The 19,729-nt window shown below is 45.4% G+C and overlaps 1 protein-coding gene across 1 annotated transcript; it reads right to left on the reverse strand.

Annotated features, from left to right (window-relative positions):
• Positions 1–12,160: 12,160 nt before the first annotated feature.
• PLPP2 (phospholipid phosphatase 2) lies at positions 12,161–17,162 on the reverse strand. The gene is made up of 5 exons (XM_006764771.2): positions 17,011–17,162; positions 16,514–16,791; positions 13,676–13,733; positions 13,250–13,426; positions 12,161–12,985 (listed from the first exon to the last, which is right to left on the reverse strand). The coding sequence occupies exons 1-5, from the start codon at positions 17,044–17,046 to the stop codon at positions 12,836–12,838; spliced, it is 699 nt and encodes a 232-aa protein (XP_006764834.2). The 5' UTR covers positions 17,047–17,162; the 3' UTR covers positions 12,161–12,835.
• Positions 17,163–19,729: the final 2,567 nt, after the last annotated feature.

A 19,729-nucleotide genomic window follows, 5' to 3' on the forward strand; every position in this document is an offset into this window, starting at 1 on the left:
ACCCAGCCCCACCCCAGATCAGCACCCCCGTCCCTGTCAGGGGCATGGCCGGCTGGCCCACAGCCCCTCCCCATGGCCAGCTCACCCCCAATTGGCCCCCCAACCCAATCAGGGGCAGGACCCGCCAATTGCCTTCGGCCAGTCCCCCCAGCTGGCCCAGCCCTGATCAGGCCCGATGGGGGTGGGCCAGCCGGACAACCTCCTGCCATCTTCTCCCAACAGGCCCAGCCCTGATCCACCCCAATTGGGGCCGGGCCGGCCGGACCCCACCCGTGCACGTGCACTGGGCCTCGTATGTGTATGTGTGTGTGCGTGTGTGTGTGTGTGTGTGTGTGTAAATAAATAAAATGCCTGCCAAAATTTTGACCCAACTGTTCTCTCTTTGTGCCTATTTATATATGTATGTTTAAATGTGAGATAATTTTCTACCTCCAGATGGTATTGTCAAAATTAATTTAAAGGCAAGCACTAGTAAGGATTGGGTATTCTAAAATATAGAAATGAGCTCAAATGCTTTTTCAAGTTTACATGATCTAAAATTAAACTTTAATAAATAAAAGTTAGTTTAAATTTTTGTTACTTTAAATTTTTGAATCATTAACATTTTACCCAGGTCTTACAAAAATAAGTCTATAATCATTGACTTTGATGTCTATGAAATATGTTTCTGGAGGTTATAAAATGTCCAATATAAAGAATGCTAATTGCTTACATCTTAGTTTTCATTAGAAATTGAGGTTTTATGGGTTAAAATCTCAACACTACATTACATGTAGAAGTAACATTGCAGTATTGCAGAAGGACCTCTGGAACCACTCAAAAGATTTGTCTTTTGTGTTAAGTTTTATGGGAAGCATTGTAAAATAAGTGATAAAAAAAAACTTTTAAGGTATATTGTATGGATAGACAATGGTTGTAAATTAAACAGGGCTATAAGAAACCCAGGACAACCACTTGGTTCTTTAATGATCCCTGGCTGCCCAGATTTCAGTTTTTGCATTCTTTCATGCATCATAGTGCATTTAAGCTGACTTAAATTAGATGGAAGAAACTTATGAGCTGAAATTATTGAAAGGAGACATCTTACATTATTGCCAGTGTTTGATAGAGTCACTTTAAGAAACTGCCAAGTTGGTAATTAATCACTCCTTTCACAGAAAGGTTGCAGGAGGCACAGGCTTTAGATATTGTTTTTTGTTGTGTGTGTTTTTAAGAAAATCAGCCCTGACCGGTTTGGCTCAGTGGATAGAGTATCAGCCTGCGGACTGAAAAGTCCCAGGTTCGATTCCGGTCAAGGGCATGTACCTTGGTTGCGGGCACATCCCCAGTAGGGGGTGTGCAAGAGGCAGCTGATTGATGTTTCTAACTCTCTATCCCTCTCCCTTCCTCTCTATTAAAAAAAAAAAAAAATCAAAATCCACTCACTCTCCAACCTCATTGGGAGGGACCTTATAAGATGTATAACTGCAAATGAACATCTTCCCTTGTCTCTGACACTCAATAATGGATATTCAAGACTCCTTCAGATGAGAAGCCACTGACATCAAAGGTAGCAGCTATACCAAATGAAACCAGACCAAATTCTAATCTCAAAACCAACCCTAACCCAAAGACATACTAATTTCAATCATAACCCTAATTTAGCACTACTACTAACATCAAACCTAACCCTAAACCTATACCAAAATTCAACACTAAACTTAACTCTGTTTAATGTTATATCCAATTGGAACCCTATCCCTAACCATATACTACTCTTAACCTAATATTAACCCTAAACCTAATCTCAAATCTAATCTTAATCCTTATCCTAACCCTACACCTAATCTCAACACTAACCATAACCCTAACATTCAAACCTAATTTTCACATAAACCCTAACCCTATTGTTAACCCTAACCCTACCTTAATTTAAACCTCAACTCTAATGCTAACTTTAACCCTAATATTATGCCTGTCTATACCTAATCCTAACCCTTAACCTAATCCTAACCTTAATCTTAACCATACACCCAATCTCAACTCTAAAACTAACTCTAACCCTTAGCCTTATACCATAAACATAAATCTAGTGCTAACCCCAAACCAAATGCTAACACCCTAAACCTAAATATATAACCTCAAACCTAACCATAATCTTAATCTAACCCTAGGCCTAAGCCTATATCTAACATGAACCCTAATTCTAACCCTTACCCTAAACCTAACCCTACCCTTAATTTTAAACCTAACACTAAATTTAACGCTATACCAAACCTAAAACCCTAATTTTAATCCTCAGCCTAATCCTAAATTCAAACTTAAACCTAACACTAATCTTAAGCCTAATTTTATACATAATTTCTACCCTCACCTTATCTCTACACTAACCCTAAACCTATAGCTAGCCTCAAACCTAAATCAAAACCTACTTTAACCTTAACCCTATACCTAACTTCAACCCTTAACCCTATACCTAACTTCAGCCCTAAACCTGATCCTCACTTTAAACCTTACCCTATACCTAATCTTAAACCCAATCATAATCCTAAACTAATTCTAACTCTCTCTACCTAACCACAATCCTAGCCCTAACCCTATACCTGATGCTCTCTCTCTATATCCATAAACCTAACCTTAACATAAGCCTTAACCTTATACTTAAACTCAACCTAACCCTAACATTAAATCTAACTTTCTAAACTTAACCAGCCACATTGAGAATGGTAGGAGGGACAAAGACAGAACAAGCTCCCCTCTTCCCACCCCCCACCTCCCCCAGCCAGGGCTCCAGTACCAGGAAGAGAAGTTCCCATACCTTCTGGCTGTAAGAACCAGCAGGGTTGCAGCTGAGGGAGACAAAGAGCTGCTGGAATCCCAGGAAGTTCCTCATAAAGAGCCCATGCACGGATTTATTTAGACTCACTCCCTCTGGACTCGTGCTGGGGCAACAGCTTGAAAGAAACCAGGGACAAAGAGGAAGAAACTGAATTGTCTGGCATCAAATTGAGAGCTTGGGAGGGGCAGCTTACTGCCAGACAAAAGTGCTAGCAGAGGCTATTGTTCCTTTTCTGAGACAACTGCCCCAAAGAGCCAGCAGGTGGACACCATATCTGAGTCTCCATCGACCTGGCTCACACGGTGTGCCCCTGCCATGGTGATTCCCTGAGACCCTGCCCCACCAAATTGCAGGCCCATCCAGTAGTTTTTCAATACAAATGGCTTGCACCATACCTCTGGCCCCAGACCAGGCACTAGCCACAGCCAGCCTCAGTCAGCAGCTTGGCCTCACTTGGGCACCTCCAAGCCCAACACAAGTAGCAGCCATCTTCAGATCACTTTGTAGCTCATGCCAGGGGGTTCCAGGCAGGACAATAGTGGTGGCTGATCTTGGCTGGCACCTCCTGGGAAGCCCCAGAGCCAGGGCACCTCGTAGACAGCTTCAGGCCACATTACAGCAACATCCAACCACCTCCACAAATGATACACTCAAGGGGTGAACTCAGCAGACATCAGAGCCCTGCTGAATTAAGTCCTCTGTGGGGTGGGCCCCTGCACAGCTGATCCTCCACGGTGGTTGGTGGTAGTAGCCAGTCCTTGCTGCTGATCAGCCTGGGGGATAAATCCCTCCCATTGACATGCCAATAGTAATCAGGGCTCAACTACAACAGGAAGGTGTACACAGCCCACAGGGGGGTGGGGGGGAGGTGGGAGATACACCTCAAGTGCCCAGCTTGGGTGATCATGGAGGCTGTGCCACTGGACCCTACAGAACACCTACTACATTAGGCCATTCTACCAAGCCCAGGAGACACAGCAGCTCTACCTAATACATAGAAACAAACACAGGGAAGCTGCCAAAATGAAGGGACAAAGAAACATGTCCCAAAGAAAAAAACAAAACTCCAGAAAAAGATGCAGAGTTCAAAATGCTGGTTATAAGGATGCTCAATGAACTTAGTGAGAGCTTCAACAGCATAAAAAAGGACCAGTCAGAAGTGAAACATACCCTAACTCAGTGGTTCTCAACCTTCCTAATGCTGCGACCCTTTAATACAGTTCCTCATGTTGTGGTGACCCCCAATTTCATTGTTACAAATTGAACATAATTAAAGCATAGTGATTAATCACAAAAACAATATGTAATTATATATGTGTTTTCCGATGGTCTTAGGCAACCCTTGTGAAAGGGTCGTTCAACCCCCAAAGGGGTCACGACCCACAGGTTGAGAACCGCTGCCCTAACTGAAATGAAGAATAATCCATAGGGAACCAATAGTACAGATGAAGCTAATAATCAAATCAGTCATTTGGAATATGAGGAAGCAAAAACACCCAATCAGAAAAGCAAAAAGAAAAAGAATCCAAAATAAATGAGAATCAGGACCTCTGGGACAACTTCAAGTGAACCAACATTTGCATCATGGGATTGCAGAAAGGAGAAGAGGGAGAGCAAGAAGGTGAAAACCTATTTGAAAAAAATGACAGAAAACTTCCCTAACCTGGTGAAGGAAATAGACATACATACAAGTCCAGGAAGTTCAGAGTCCCAAACAAGATGAAGGGCATCACAGACAAGAAAAAGCTAAAGGAGTTCATCACCACCAAACCAGTATTACATGAAATGTTAAAGGATCTTCTTTAAAAAAGTGGAAAATCTATAAAAATGATGAACAATAAAATGGCAATAAATATCTATCAACTATGGAATCTAAAAACAAAAAAAACTAGCAGAACAGAAACAGATTCCATAGATACAGAGAACATTTTGACAGTTGCCAGATGGGAGGGGGTTGGGGAAAGGATGAAAAAGGTGAAGGGATTAAGGAGTACAGATTGGTTATAGAATAGTCATGAGGATGTAAAGCATTGAGAATATAGTCAATATTCTAATAAGTATGTATGGTGTCAGATGGGTACAAGATTTATCGGGATAACCACATTGTCTAGTCACTGGGTGTATACCTGAAACTCATAATAATACTGTATGTAAACTGTAACTGAAAAATAAAAAAATGATTTTAAAAAAACTTAGACTGCCCAAGATTGTTTTCTCCTCTGTAAAAAAAGAATAATGAGAATAATAATAGTATTCCCAATTTATCAGATTACTTCCAATTGGTTTGTCTACCACCAAACATTTATAAAACATTGAATATTATATTATGGGCTAAAAATATTAACAATATGGAGTGTCTATTCTTATAAAGTTTACAATCTAATTTGAGAGACAAAGCATAAAGACTTAAAATTTGTAAATGTGGTATAAACACACAATGGAATACAATTCAGCCTTAAAAAGGGAAGTAAATTCCAATATGCTACAATATGAATGAACCTCAAAGACATTATGCTAAGTGTGGGGAAAACAGTTAAAAAGGACAAATATTGTATGGCGTACTGAGAACTGTCACATTCATACAGATAGAAAGTAGAATAATGGTTGCCAAAAGGTAGAGGGAGAGAGAAAGGGGAGTTGTTTAATGGCTACAGAGTTTCAGTAGCCCTAACTGGGAGGTAAAAAGTTCTGGAGATAATGATGGTGATAGTTGCACAAAAATATGTGCTCAAAGCCATTGAACTGTATAGTTAGAAATGATTAAAATGGTAAACTTCGCCGAAACCGGTTTGGCTCAGTGGATAGAGTGTCGGCCTGCGGACTGAAAGGTCCCGGGTTCGATTCCGGTCAAGGGCATGTACCTGGGTTGCGGGCACATCCCCAGTGGGGGATGTGCAGGAGGCGGCTGATCGATGTCTCTCTCATCGATGTTTCTGACTCTCTATCTCTCTCCCTTCCTCTCTGTAAAAAATCAATAAAATAAATTTTAAAAAAAATGGTAAACTTCATATTATGTACCTTACCACAATAAAAAAGATTTAAAATTTAAATATTTGCATAAGGAAAATTAAAGTGCAACACTACATTGTAACATAAACCAGTAAGTTAGAAATTGTTAAATGTCATTTTAATTTTAATAAAATGTATACATTTTTAAATAAAAATTAATTTAATTTAAAAATATAAATTTTAAAAAGAGACAGTAGAAATGAGATGTATGAGGCTGGTGTTGGTGTCACACAGCATAATGTCTCACAGGAAACTTTATAATTAGAAAGAGGACACTAAAATAATGATAAAAGTATTATATAGTAAATACATTAACCAGTAACATGGTCATTTATTATCATTTTCAAGCATTATGTGCTGTACTTAATTATATCTGCTACACTTTTATATGACTGTCAGTAGGTGTGTTCACACCAGAAGCACCACAAATACATGAGAATAGCTGCATCATCACTAGACCATAGGAATTTTTCAGCTCCGTTATAATATTATGGGATCATGATTGTACATGTGGTCTGTCGTTGACCAAAATGTGATTATGTGACACACGACTATACATATAAATGAATAGAACTGAAGTGAGAGCCCAGAAATAAGCCCATCCGTCCACAGACATCTGGTGTTTGACAGGGGCAGACATCATCAAATTGGGTCAAGAAAGGTCTTTTCAACAAATGGTGCTGACTATTCACTAGCAGAGCAATGAAACTGGACCCTTACCGCACAGCACATACAGAAATTAACTCAAAATATATAACAGGTTTAAATGTAGTAGGTAAAATAAACTCTCAAAGAAAACATGAATCTTCATGACTTTGGATCTTACAAAAAGCACAGGCAATGAAAGAAAAAAATGGATGAGATCTCCTCACAATTAAAACCTTTTGTGCATCAAAAGAAGCTATCTAGAGAGTGAATCGACAGCCCACAGAATGGAACAAAATAGTTGCACATTGTATCTCTGATAACTGTTATCCGGAACACACAAGGACCTGTACAACTCATCAACTAAATCTTTAAAATGGACTCGGATAGACCCTTCCCCCGAGAAGACACACAAATGGTCAACAAGCACAGGAAACGATGTTATAAATCCTTAGTCGTGATGGAAATGCAAATTAAACCCACAATGGTAACCCTTCACACTCACTAGAATGGCTATAATCCAGAAAACTACAAATAATAAATGTTAACAATGACATAGAGAAATTCGAACCCTTAGACATTGCTTGTGCAAATGTAAAATGGTGCGGCCATTTTACTTTGTGTACAATAGTTTGGTGTTTCCTCAAAAGAATTACCAAATAGTTCAACAACTCCACTGGCAGTTCCTCAAAAGCTTAAACACAGAATTAATGTAGAGTCCAGCAATTCTGCTTCAGGGTACATACCCAAAAGATCTGAAAGCAGGGACTTGAACAGACATTTGTGCACCCATATTCATAGCAGCACGATTCACAGTAGCCAGGGCTGGAAGCAACCCAAGTGTCCATCAATGAACGAATGGACAAACACAATGTGGTATCTACACAGTGAGATATTGTTCAGCCTAAAAACTGAGGAAATTCTGACTCCCGCTACCACATGGATCAACCCTGAGGTCATCATGCTAAGTGAAATAAGAGAGTCACAGAAAGACAAATATTAAATGATTCCACTTAATAGGAGGTACCTGCAGAAATCAAATTCAGAGAAAGTGGAATGTAGTCAGCGAATAGGGGGAAAGGAGAAAGGAAGTGTTTAATGGATACAATTCCACTTGAGGAAAATAAAGTTCTGAAGATGGATGGTGTTGATAGTTGCACACAATGTAAATGCAGTTAAATGCCATAGAACTCTACACCTCAAATGGTTTAAGCTGTAAATGTCATGTTGCATATAATAAATCACAATGAAAAAAAATGAAGTACTGATACATGTTACAACACTGAAAGAAACATCCATCCGGAGTGAAGGAAGCTGGGCAGAAACAGGCACCCAGGTCAGAACTTCAACTCCATCAGGTTTGTGAAAATGAGGGTAAGTCTCGGTAACAGACCAGAAGAACAGGATGGTCTCAAATGGAAAAAGACCTTTCACGCCGCTGGGACAGGCGGTGACAGCTGACGTGGGACCATGGATGAGATTACAACGTGGAAACCAGCACGATCTTCTGGGACAGAGCGCTTATTCTGCACAGAACACGCCGCAGTGCTTCATGGGAAATGGCGAATGTGGCGAAGCCATGACGGCTGCGGAACTGAGAGGGGTACATGTCAGTGCTGCTACTGAAACTCCTCCGGACTTTTTTTTTTTTAATCCTCACCCGTGGATATGTGCGGGGTTTTTTTGTTGTTGTTTTGTGTGTTTTAAAAATATATATATTGATTTTTTACAGAGAGGAAGGGAGAGGGATAGAGAGTTAGAAACATCGATGAGAGAGAAACATAGGTCCGCTGGTTCCTGCACACCTCCCACTGGGGATGTGCCTGCAACCAAGGTACATGCCCTTGACTGGAATTGTGCTGAAAATAAAAATAAGAAAAAGAGCTTTTGCATCGGACTCGCTGGCTCCCTGGTGGGCTCTTGGGAACCTTGAAATCTGGGCACAACAGAGGGGGTTGGGGGAGAGAGGGGGGGGAGAGAGCAATTGGTTGCCTCCTGACCGGAATTGAACACACAACCTTTTGGTGTACAGAACAACGCTCCAACTAATTGAGCCTCCTGGCCAGGGCCTTTTCTAGACTTTTAAAATTACTGGAAAGTAACTCAATATTCAAAACACCTGTGTCAATACCAAGCCAGAGAAACAGAGAAGAGCCAAGTTTGTTACAGAGGCCAAGTCCTACGCAGACCCAGTTCACCCAGCGTCGGGAAGCTAATCGCCCATGTCGCAGTCTCCATGCCAGGGAGAGGCATTATGGGAAGATTATCCTAGTAGCCACCATGCCTTGGGTATCACAGATGCCCTGGGATGTGGTAGGCACAGCAGAGTTTTTTAGTTCCAATTTTCCACATCCTCACTCCACATCCAAAACGCTGTTTGTTTGCAGAATCCAAAATCCAGTACATTTGCAGAATATAAAACCAACATACCCAAATCAGTTGTGTTTCTATACACTAATAATGGACCACCAGAAAGAGGAAATAAAAAATAATCCCACTTACAACTGTATTAAAAAGAACAAAATAACTAGAAATAAATTTAGCTAAGGAGGCAAAAGACTCATACACTGAAAACTGCAAGACACTGATGAAAGAAATGGAAGACACGAATGAATAAAAAGATATCCCGTGCTCATGGATGAGAAGAATTAATATCGTTAAAATGCCCTTATTACCCACAGGGATCCTCAGATTTACGGCAATCCTGATCAAAATTCCAATGGCATTTTCACAGAAATAGAACAAACATTCCTAACATTTTTCGAAACCACAAAGAGCCAAAGCAATCTTGAAAAAGAACACTGGATGCATCAGGATCCCTGACTTCAAGCTACATTACAAAGCGATCATCACCAAAACAGGTGTTGGTTTTGGCATAAAAACAGACACGGGCCAACGGGAGCAGAACAGAGAACAGAGACATGAACCTTCATAAATGGCGGTGGTAACAACGGACAGCCACACACAAAACAACAAAAAATCAACACACTGGTTACACCACACAGAAAAACAAACCAACAAAACAAAACAAAAAAAAAACGAAAGAAAAAATAAACAACTCTCCTCTCATAGCAGAGCCTCCAGGGCGGGTGCTGAGGTAAACCAGCGTCCTCTACACAGACACGGCTCACACTGTCCCCCACATTGTCCGGAAGGTCTGGTGGGGTCTCCTGTGCACCCTGAGATGGAGCTCAGCTTGCTGCGGGGAGAAGGCATGTAGTGGTCAAAACGCGCATGCGCCAGTGGGCTCGGCTGGCCAGCTGGGCAGCACAGGGTGCGCGGTGCTCACAGTTCAGTGGAGGCCACGCCCTCTTGAGGCAATCCAGCTGAATCCATTAAGTTTGGGAAATTCAAGCTAAATAAAATCATCCATCTCATGACCTCCAAAAACACATGAAGTGTAATTAATTGGAGACCATATGGGATGAAATGAATGTAGATTGTAGACACAAACTTTACAACAGACACCAAAACGCACTCAAAACTATCCTTCCCTGCCTGGGGAAATGTTGTATCTCAGCTCCAGCCCAGGTAAGCAACAGACCAGCCAAGGCTGCCCTCAGGCCCAGCTGCCTTGAATAGTGACCTCCCGCCCTGGTGCCTGCCAGCCAATCAGTGGAGAGCACAGTCCTGAATGGCCACACCTGGAAAGCACCCCTAAAACCCTCAGCAGCGGATCCAGTGCGCTCTCCCTCACACACCACCTTCCCCTTCCCCCTCCCTGTTCCAGGCTCGTTACCGTTTTACCGTTAGCTTCCTAGCTTCCTCACTCCCACGCTCCTTTACCTCTAGAACTTATTTCCTAAGCCCATTTCTTCAGGGAATGGCTTCTTCTCCCTCTGTGATTTCCCAAATAAACGTTCTCTTACAGTTTGGGTCTTGGCTCTGAATTCTTTCCTAGCCAGAACCCAAGTACCGAGGTTGCCGAACCCAGGTTTGGTCTGAGCCCACGGGCCAGACACCTGGTGCCGTTCCCACCGCCTACATTTTTAATGAAGGCCCCGACTTAAATCTGCGTTAACAACCATACCCTTGTTTACTGTTCTGCTGGACAACCTGCCTTAAAGGGCTTCCCCCTACCCCAACATCTTTCTTTTGTTTTTAGCTCAAGATGGTATCTACGGTAATGACTTGGGCTACTTCAGGGAGCTACTCAGTTTTCCTACCCTTCACGGGTCAGGGAGATAAACTTGGTTTTCTCCTGTTAATCTGTCTTTATTACAGGGGAGCCTCCGCCGACCTAGTAGAGGGAAATTACTTCCCTCGGCTACACAAGCAGTGGAACACAATTCAAAACAGAAAGGAATGAACCTCAACCTGGAGAAGGAGGGGGTTCTACCCAAAGTAACCTCACGGGGAGATCTGATTGCAAATTCCTAACTCAGAAGGCCTCGGTGGGTAGCCACGCCCCAGGCATATAACTTTTCTAGTAAAAGGTTTTTATCTGTCTTTGCCTTAAGCAAGCCCTAGCCATTGTTTTTGTGCATCCTGGTTAATACACCTTTGAAGTAAGCTGAAACACGCTTTTGAAATAACTACCCTCCAGAGAGAACTAATCTTATTAAATATCCTGAATTCCACCCCCCTTCCTCCAACCTCCTGGCCCATTTAATCTCCTTTCCATTCCCTCCTTAGTTCCAAAGGCATGAGACGCTGCAAAACTGTGCTTCTCAGGTGCATATGAGAGCGTGCTTCCTGGCAATATAGCCAGTTCTGGCTCAAATCATCTCTTACAGAAATTCTCTGCAGGCTTGAAAGTTTCTGATGTAAACAAACCCATGTAAAGATACGGCCGAATCTTACATGTATATCGCCAAGTAAAAGAGTCCTGTATGAAGAGGCCACACCCTGTATGACCCCATTTCTATATATTCTGGGAAAGGCAAAGCTACAGAGATGGTAGACCATGGTGTGGAGGGTTGAAATGTTCCACAGAATATTTTAGTGGCAGATATCAGCCATTGTGCATTTATGGAAACCCATAGTTTTTACAGCCCAGAGACTAAATTCAAATTAAGTTATTTAGGATGTGGGAGTATCACAGAACGGAATACAGAGTATGCCGAAGAATGTAACCATATTAGAAATGTAGACAAGAAAGTCACTGTAGGTGGTGGGGCAAAAGGTGCTGACCTACATAACTCTGAAAAGGAACAGACTCTATAGACTAAAGCAAAACGTACTGTATGGACACAGTGAGCTCTATTTTATGGTTATTTCCCTTGGGGTAGTTTACAAACCTGAAACCACTCTATATAATTTGGAATGGAGCGATGAATCAAGTGCGCGGCAGACGACCCTACCTGGGTAACTCAATTGGTTAGAGCAGTGGTTCTCGACCTTGGCCGCACATTAAGAATCACCTGGGAATCTTTTTAAAATCCTGATTTCTGGGCCTCATCCTCCAGGATTCTGTTTCTTTGTGACTCATGTTGTGGCCCCACCCCATAACAAAGAAACAGAATTTCTGGAGGATGAGGCCCAGAAATCAGGATTTTAAAAAAGATTCCTAGGTGATTCTTAATATGCAGCCAAGGTTGAGAACCACTGGGTTAGAGGGTCTTCCCGATACACCAAGGTTGCAGGTTCGAACCCCGGTCACGGGGAGGTTACACTGTCCATGTGATAATGGATCAGGCTGGAGACAACAGTATAAATGCATCTTTAGCTTAATATAGATACAGACAGTTCCACATAGAAATCTTTATATTTAGGTGTGTATACACAGGGAATGCATGCACACATTTCCTTGCACGGTCACCTGAGCACATTAGCTCCCACATGATGTATGTTTTTAATGCCATTCGGTACGAACAGGAACCAGGGCCCTCGGAAGAAATGACCGACAGGAAGGCTTGGCTGTGACTTTCATTTGGCCTGTCGACTTCGCAACCACTTGTTAACTTCACAACGCAGCCTCAGAGCTGCTGCCAAGGGAGGGCTCTCCCCGCTGCTGTAGGAACAGTCCTCAGAATGGCCGTGAGGAACAGAGGTGCTGATAACGTTTGTCAAGCAAATGCCCTAATTTACTAAAAATCCACATAATACAGTTTACAAAAACAGCATTTATCTAGATCTCTTGGTCCCTTCCCTAAGCCAACAAAAGAAGGGGTACCGAGGGAGCTCTATTCATAATGGAGGGTCCCCATCCAAACATTAGGGCAGCCTGGGGCACCACCAGGCCAGGCCCCTTGTCCAGTGCACAGGGGGTGGGTTTAATAGAAAACCCCTGGGAACCAGCCTGGAGCACCTGGAGCCTGGAGCACTTCATTGCCATCCCAGGCGAGGGCCCTGCCGGCACCGTGGACATCCTGACCCACAGCCTGAGTTCCAGCCGGGGCCGTACCCGGGCGGCTTCCTGCCTCAGGAGTTGGAGACTGGGTACCCATAGTGGTTGCGGTCAGCCTCACCCAGGGTCAGCGTCAATGACAGGCTAGGCTTCCGTTCCAGCTCCCCTTCTTCCAGGCCGTGCTGTGGGGGCCGGGTTTTGAAGAAGTCGGAGATGTAGCGAACCTGGGTGAGGAAAAGAGGCAAAAGTGGGCTGGGCAGGGGTCGGACCGGGACCCAGGTGAGGGAGGTGGGGAATGGGACCCTGGGAAGCAAGTGAGGGGGGGTGGTGAGGGCTGGCAGAACCCACGAGGGGATGAGAGCTGTGCTGGGGGCAATAAGAAAAGCAGAACCTGGGGTGGAAAGACGGGAGTAGAGAACTAGGGACTATAAAAGGGAGGAGGAGGGTAAGCGGGTCCCAGGGCAAAATGTTGGGGCCCAGGAGCTCACAGTGAGGCAGGCCACCAGTGCCCCCTGCAGGAGGCCCACGAGGACATCACTCCAGTGGTGTTTGTGGTCAGACACGCGGGTGTAGCCCACATAGAGGGCAAAGGCCACCAGGAAGAACTGCACCGTCGGCCGCAGCAGCCGTGCCCACTTCCAGCAGAGCCGCGCCTGCACGTAGAGCTGGGGGTGCAGAGGGCAGCCATGAGTGCAGGAGCCTGCCAGGTTCACCCCACGGCCAATGCACAGATGGTAGCCCGAGGCCAAGAGTACAGAAGGCCCAGGGCCTCCAGTTTTTATGAACAAACCACTGAGCCCAACCAATCCCCTCCTCCACCACCCTGTTTTATGGATGCAGAAACTGAGGCCCAGCAAAGGGGAGTGACTTGGCCACAGTTCCGCACCAAGCAAGGCACAGGAAAACCAACTCACCGCCAAGAACATCATGCAGTACATCCCAAAGGAGGAGTGTCCAGAGTAGAAAGATAATCTAAGAGAGGAGAGGGCAGCAGGCATCAGCAGGGCCCATGCTCAGAGCCCAGACAGCATCTCTACCTTCAATCCCCTCCTGGTCTCCTGTCCTCTTCCCCTGACCTTCCCACAGTCTAAGGGAGAATTTTCCTTGGCAACATGGCCAGTGTTAGACATAATGGGAGTCCCAACAGAAGAGGAGAAAGAGAAGGGGCAGATAGAGTATCTGAAGAAATAGTGGTTGAAAAATCCTCAAACACGATGAAAAAGTTTACACTCAGGAAGCTCAATAAACTCCAAGTAGGATAAATTCAAAGACATCTACACAGAGACACATTATAATCACGCTACCAAAAATAAGTCAAGAGACATTCTTAAAAACAGACAAGAGAAAGGACTCATTGTGCACATGGGACCCTCAATAAGATTAGCAGCTGTCTTATCAGAAACCATGCCGGTCAGAAGGTGCTAGATTACATATTCAAATAATTAAAACAGAAAAAAACTTGTCAACCAAGAATTTTATATCTAGCAAAATTATCCTCTAAAAAATGGAGAAATTAAGACATTCCCAGATAAGCAAAGATCTAGAGAATTCAATGCTTGTACACCTGCCCTCTGAGGAATGCTAAAAGGGAGGCTCTCTCAGGGAGAAATGAAGGATACTACTAGACAGTAACTCAAATCCACACAAAGACATAAAAAACACCAGTTGCCGAAACCGGTTTGGCTCAGTGGATTGAGCGTCGGCCTGCGCACTGAAAGGTCCCGGGTTTGATTCCGGTCAAGGGCATGTACCTGGGTTGCGGGCACATCCCCAGTGGGAGATGTGCAGGAGGCAGCTGATCGACGTTTCTCTCTCATCGATGTTTCTAACTCTCTATCTCTCTCCCTTCCTCTCTGTGAAAAATCAATAAAATATATTTTTTCAAAAAACCAGTAAAGGTAGCTACAAAATAAAGAGCATATATGCTAACAATGTAAATAAGATTTACTGTGATTATTTTACAATAAATAAAACTATCATATGATTATGTTGTACACCTGAACTAATATGTTATTACACCTCAATTTTAAAAACTGCATAAAACAGTATATATAAATCTATGTTGATAGGACACACTTTATAAAGATATAATTTGTGACAATAATCTCAAAGGGGGTGCACAATAGTGTGTGTGTGTGTGTGTGTGTGTATCAGAGGTCCTCAAACTTTTTATACAGTGGGCCAGTTCACTGTCCCTCAGACATTCCACACATGCTCACTGCGGGCTACTAGTGTGTGTGTGTGTGTGTGTGTGTGTGTGTGTGTGTGTGTATTACTATATATCTGCAAACTTTTTGCATAAGAAATACCTATTTAACAGGAAAGAAGACAGTACTGGAGAAAATTAAAAACAAAGCAAAATAAAAACATATATAATGTATAGGTAACAAATAATAGAAGTCTTTCCTTATCAGTAATTGCAGTCATGTTGAATGTATTAAATTATCTAAAAGGCAGAGATTAGAGAATGGATTTTTAAAATATCTAACTTTATGATGTGCATAAGAGACTCACTTTAGATTCAAAGACACAAATAGGTTGAAGTATAAGAACGGGGGAAAATATTCCATGCAAATAGTAACCAAAAGGGCAGCTACGCTGTATTACTATCAGGCAAAACAGACTTTAAGACAAAAAATGTTAGGAGAAAGAAAGGACATTAGAGTGATAAAGGGGTCAAGCCATCAAGAAATATCATAATTACAAAGATATATGCATCTTACAACAGAACCCAAAATACATGAAGCAAAAACTGACCGAAGCTACAGTATGGGTGATGACCTTCCGAACATTACAGAGGCCAGGCAAGCCCTAGCGAGTGTGGCTGTGATCAGTGTCCGCCCACACACCAAAGGGCTGCAGGCTCGACTCCTGGTCAAGGGCATGTACCTGGGTTGCAGGTTTGATCCCCGGCCCCAGTCAGGCTTCATGCTGGAAGCAACCAATTGGTGTGTCTCTTTCACATCAATGTTTCTCTCTCCTCTCTCTCCTCCCTTCCTTCCTTCCACTCTCTCTAAAAAGCAATGGAAAAAATATCCTTGGGTGAGGATTTTAAAAATAATAATAAAGAAGCCAGGCAAGAAAGGCCACACAGTATATGATTTCATGTATATGAAATGTCCAAAATAGGTAAATCCAGAGACAGAAAATAGGTTAGTCCTTAACAAGGGCTGGGGGAAGGGCGGGTAGCTAACGGGCATGGAGTTACTTCCTGGTGTGAAACATATTTCAAACATATTTTGAAATAGGATAGTGGAGATGGCTGCACAACATTGCGAATGTACTAAAACCCAACGAACTGTACACATTCAAATGGTTACATAGTGAATTTATGCTATGTGAACTTTATTTCAAGTTTTTTAAAAGAAAATAAGGAAGTCCGTTATGTGAAAAGTTTATCAATAGAGATGATGAGAGGACAGAGCAAAAGCATGAAAATGGCCCTGAAATGTAGGGGAGATGGGTAACCCCTCCTAACACTGGCTGCTCTGCTCCAGGGCCTGGCACCCCAGCCCCACCTCACCTCCCTGTCTGCAGGACCCAGGCCCACAGGCACCTCCCGGCCCTGCTCCCACCCTGTCCGTTGCCCAATGAGGTACCTCTTTATCCTTCTCCATTTGGCAATTCATTCTTCAACATCCAGCTTCCAAGGGCCCTTCTCCAGCCCCCATTCTCCCCCAGGGAGTGCGAGTGTCTATGGCTTGAGCTCCCCCAGCATCACCCAGAGCGAAGGCTGCTAATCCACCACCCACCTGGACTCAGTGACGTTGGCAGGGCTTCCCCTGCACACCTTCTCCACCTGTACATAGACGGAGCAATTGACACGGCTCCAATCAGGGTCACACACTGCCAGGAAGTTGGGCCTCAGCCGGCCAATCATGTACTTGGCCAGGTCTGTTAGGGATTGGCTCACTGCAGCCCCAAACAGGAATGTCCCCAGCACCTTGTAGACAGCGGCCAGGTAATTGTTGAAGTTGGAGCGGGAATAGAGCCGGTCCGTGTACACCAGGTAGGCTTCTCCGGCCGAGACCTGCAAAGGGATCAGCCAAGTCGCCTCAGGGCAGGACCAGAGCAGCAACCATGGGGTCTCTGCCAGGCACTTAGTCCAACCCACTGAAAGGGGTTTAGGATTTCTGGCTTCCCTGAGGCCACTAGGGAACCGGGAACTCTGAAGGGGGTCCTCTTCCCCACAAATACCACCCAGGGCAGATACTTGATGCTCCCGCCCTACCAGCCCCTCCTGCCTTACAAGGATGACGGTGGTAGTGATGGTGACCCCGGCCATGAGCCCATGAGTGATGGTGTCTGGACGGTAGGGGTACCGGATGGAGTCATCACCACAGTAGAACCCTCGCTTGTACGGGGCATTCACGAGCGTCAGGATGGCGAAAGGCAGAGAGGCTGGGAGTGGAGGAGAGAAACCATGTAGCCACATGTTTCTCCCGGAGCACCAGCCCTAGGGCCACACAGACCAGCCTTCTGGAGTCTGCACACCTGCCTCAGCCTCCCTCCTGGTTTCCTCACCTTCATGCCCACCATTAAAACCCCCTCAGGGTTCCCCATCATCCTTAGATACTAACAGCAATGTCCTCCCCAGGACCATTCCCACCCCACACCTCCTACCCCTCACACCACTTCCCTCCATCCTCCTTCCTGTTCCTGGAACAAACCCAGAAAGCACCCACCCCAGGACCTTTGCACATGTCCTTCTCTCTATCCAAAACATCTTTAACTTCCCTCTGGTCTCAGTTCCATTCCCCACTCCTGACTGTCCCACCCAAGTAATCACTCTCCTAGAAGGAAATTTCAGTTCTTCCTGTTTCTTGTCCTTTTATATAATTATATAATCATTGATACTTGATTAACCTCCTCCCCCACCCATCTGTGAGCACCTGAGCGGGAGGCTGTCATGCTCAAGGCTGAGTCCCAGGCATTTAATAAGCATCCTATATAATAAAAGGGTAATATGCAAATTGACCCTAACAGCAGAACAACTAGGAATGACTGGTCACTATGACACACACTGACCACCAGGGGGCAGACGCTCAATGCAGGAGCTGCCCCCTGGTGGTCAGTGCGCTCCCACAGTGGGAGCTCTGCTCAAACACAAGCCGGGCTGACGGCTGCAAGTTCAGCGGCGATGGCGGGAGTCTCTCCCGCCTCCTCAGCAGCGCTAAAGATGTCCACCTGCTGGCTTGACCTTCCCCCCACCCCCCCAAAGTGCAAAATTTTTGTGCACCGGGCCTCTAGTCTGTTATAAGAAGGGCTTTCTGCTCTTGGATCTGAGATCCCCACATTTCTCATTTGTCCCTGAGCTGGCCACACAGTGACCAAGATAGACCAGACCTGGGAGCTCAGTCCAAAGACACAGTCAGGAGCCACAGCCAAAACCAAATGATGAAAGGGTAAGTCACCCAGGCACGGGGGCCCTGCTGAGTGGGAACCCTCCCCCCTTCCCATGCAGGGCTCCCTGCTCTATGGAGCCGGGGCAGAGACAAACTCCAGCGGGGTGTCCTTTGCCCCTGGCAGGGCAGGTGACAAGTGTAAAAGGGTGTGTCTTCTGGAGACAGTAGAGCCAATTCCTCCCAACAGGCCAAATCCTAGGGTCCCAGGGACCCTTTAGTGATGGTACTGAGCACCTCTAATGCCGAGCCTGGGGAAAGACGCCGTGAGGAACACAGAGGTCCACCTCAGGGAGCTGAGAGGGGTTAGAAATGAAGAGATGAAGAGTAAGTAAATGACGACTGGAACCAGAGAGGTGGCTGCAGGTTTCAGCAGGGATTGCAGAGTAGGTCCCAGAGGAGGTGGCTTGGAGGAGATGAGGAAGTTCAGGGGACATCTGGGGAAGAGTGCCGGGCCCAGGGAACAGCCAGCGCAAAGGTCTGCAGGTGCCACCATGCCTGGGAGTTGGAGCATTGGGAAGGAGGACTGTGTTGGGGGTTGGAGGATGGAAGGACATAAGAATGTGAACCTTGCTGTGTGGCGGGAGGCACCTGAGGGTTTGGAGAGAGGAATGGAGCCTGTTTTCATAGGATCCCTCTGGCTGCTGTGAGTGAGGGCAAGGGTGGGGGTAGAGGGGCCAAGGAGGAGTCTCTCAAAGTTGTGTGTGTGTGCGTTGGTGTGGGGGCAGAGCTAGAAGATGCTGAGAAATCAAGTCATCCATGGCGCCTGGGAGGAGAAGTCCGCCTCCCAACTGCTGTCCCGGCCCCTTCCACTGGACATTCCCACACCCATCAGGACCAGAGCTCAGCTTTCCTGGGATTTGGGAAGAGAGCTCTGGGCGCTGGAATCAGGGCCTCCCTCCGCTCAGCTTCCATGACCTCCAGTGTTTGGTCAGGGCCTTTGTAAGCATTTGAAACTGAATGGTTTATGTGCTGAATCTTCTAGAATGGGGGTACAGTCTGCCTGAGCCGACTTCTGGCACACAGCAGCAGCACACGACCTAATCTTAGCTCTGCCCCGCTGTGACCTCTCCGGAATGAAATTGGGGATTATAAGAGCTCATCCTCCACGGGCTGTTTGGAGAAAAAGGGTTATTTGCATGTTGCTTAGCGCCTGGCATACAGTAAGCTCCACACAGATATTTAAATAAATGACAGATGCTAGGGGTATGGTGACCAGGGGACTTCCTGCTGCCACCTGGCACACCCCAAAAAGGGTCTCATCTGGGACACGGGAGAAGGGCCTGGCCTCTGCCATCCATCAGGACTAAATCCTCCATCCCCCGGTCTCTCAGTGCCCCCCCCCCCCGGCCCCCCGTACAGGTTTAAGGAGCAAGAACCAGATTGGGGAGCAGGGGGCGAATTCTGCTGGAGGGGCCCCTCCCCGCGCCGCGGGTAGAATTCCGGGACCATTGCCCTCACAGCCCCAGAGCAAACACTCAGCCTTTGTTTCCGGGACCCTGGGAAAGGGGAGGGAAGGGGAAGAGAGGGGCCTCGGGCTGCCCCCTCCGCCAGCCTGGCCCGAAA

This window comes from Myotis davidii, unplaced genomic scaffold, assembly GCF_000327345.1.
Source record: "Myotis davidii unplaced genomic scaffold, ASM32734v1 scaffold198, whole genome shotgun sequence".
In the NCBI taxonomy this organism is placed as follows: domain Eukaryota; kingdom Metazoa; phylum Chordata; class Mammalia; order Chiroptera; family Vespertilionidae; genus Myotis; species Myotis davidii.

Coding starts and splice junctions, on each gene's coding strand:
- PLPP2 (XM_006764771.2), bottom strand. CDS start 17,046: ATGGCCGGGGTCACCATCACTACCACCGTCATCCTT. Junction 16,792..17,010: donor TCACTACCACCGTCATCCTT/GTAAGGCAGGAG, acceptor ATCCCTTTGCAG/GTCTCGGCCGGAGAAGCCTA. Junction 13,734..16,513: donor GCCAACGTCACTGAGTCCAG/GTGGGTGGTGGA, acceptor CTCCTCTCTTAG/ATTATCTTTCTACTCTGGAC.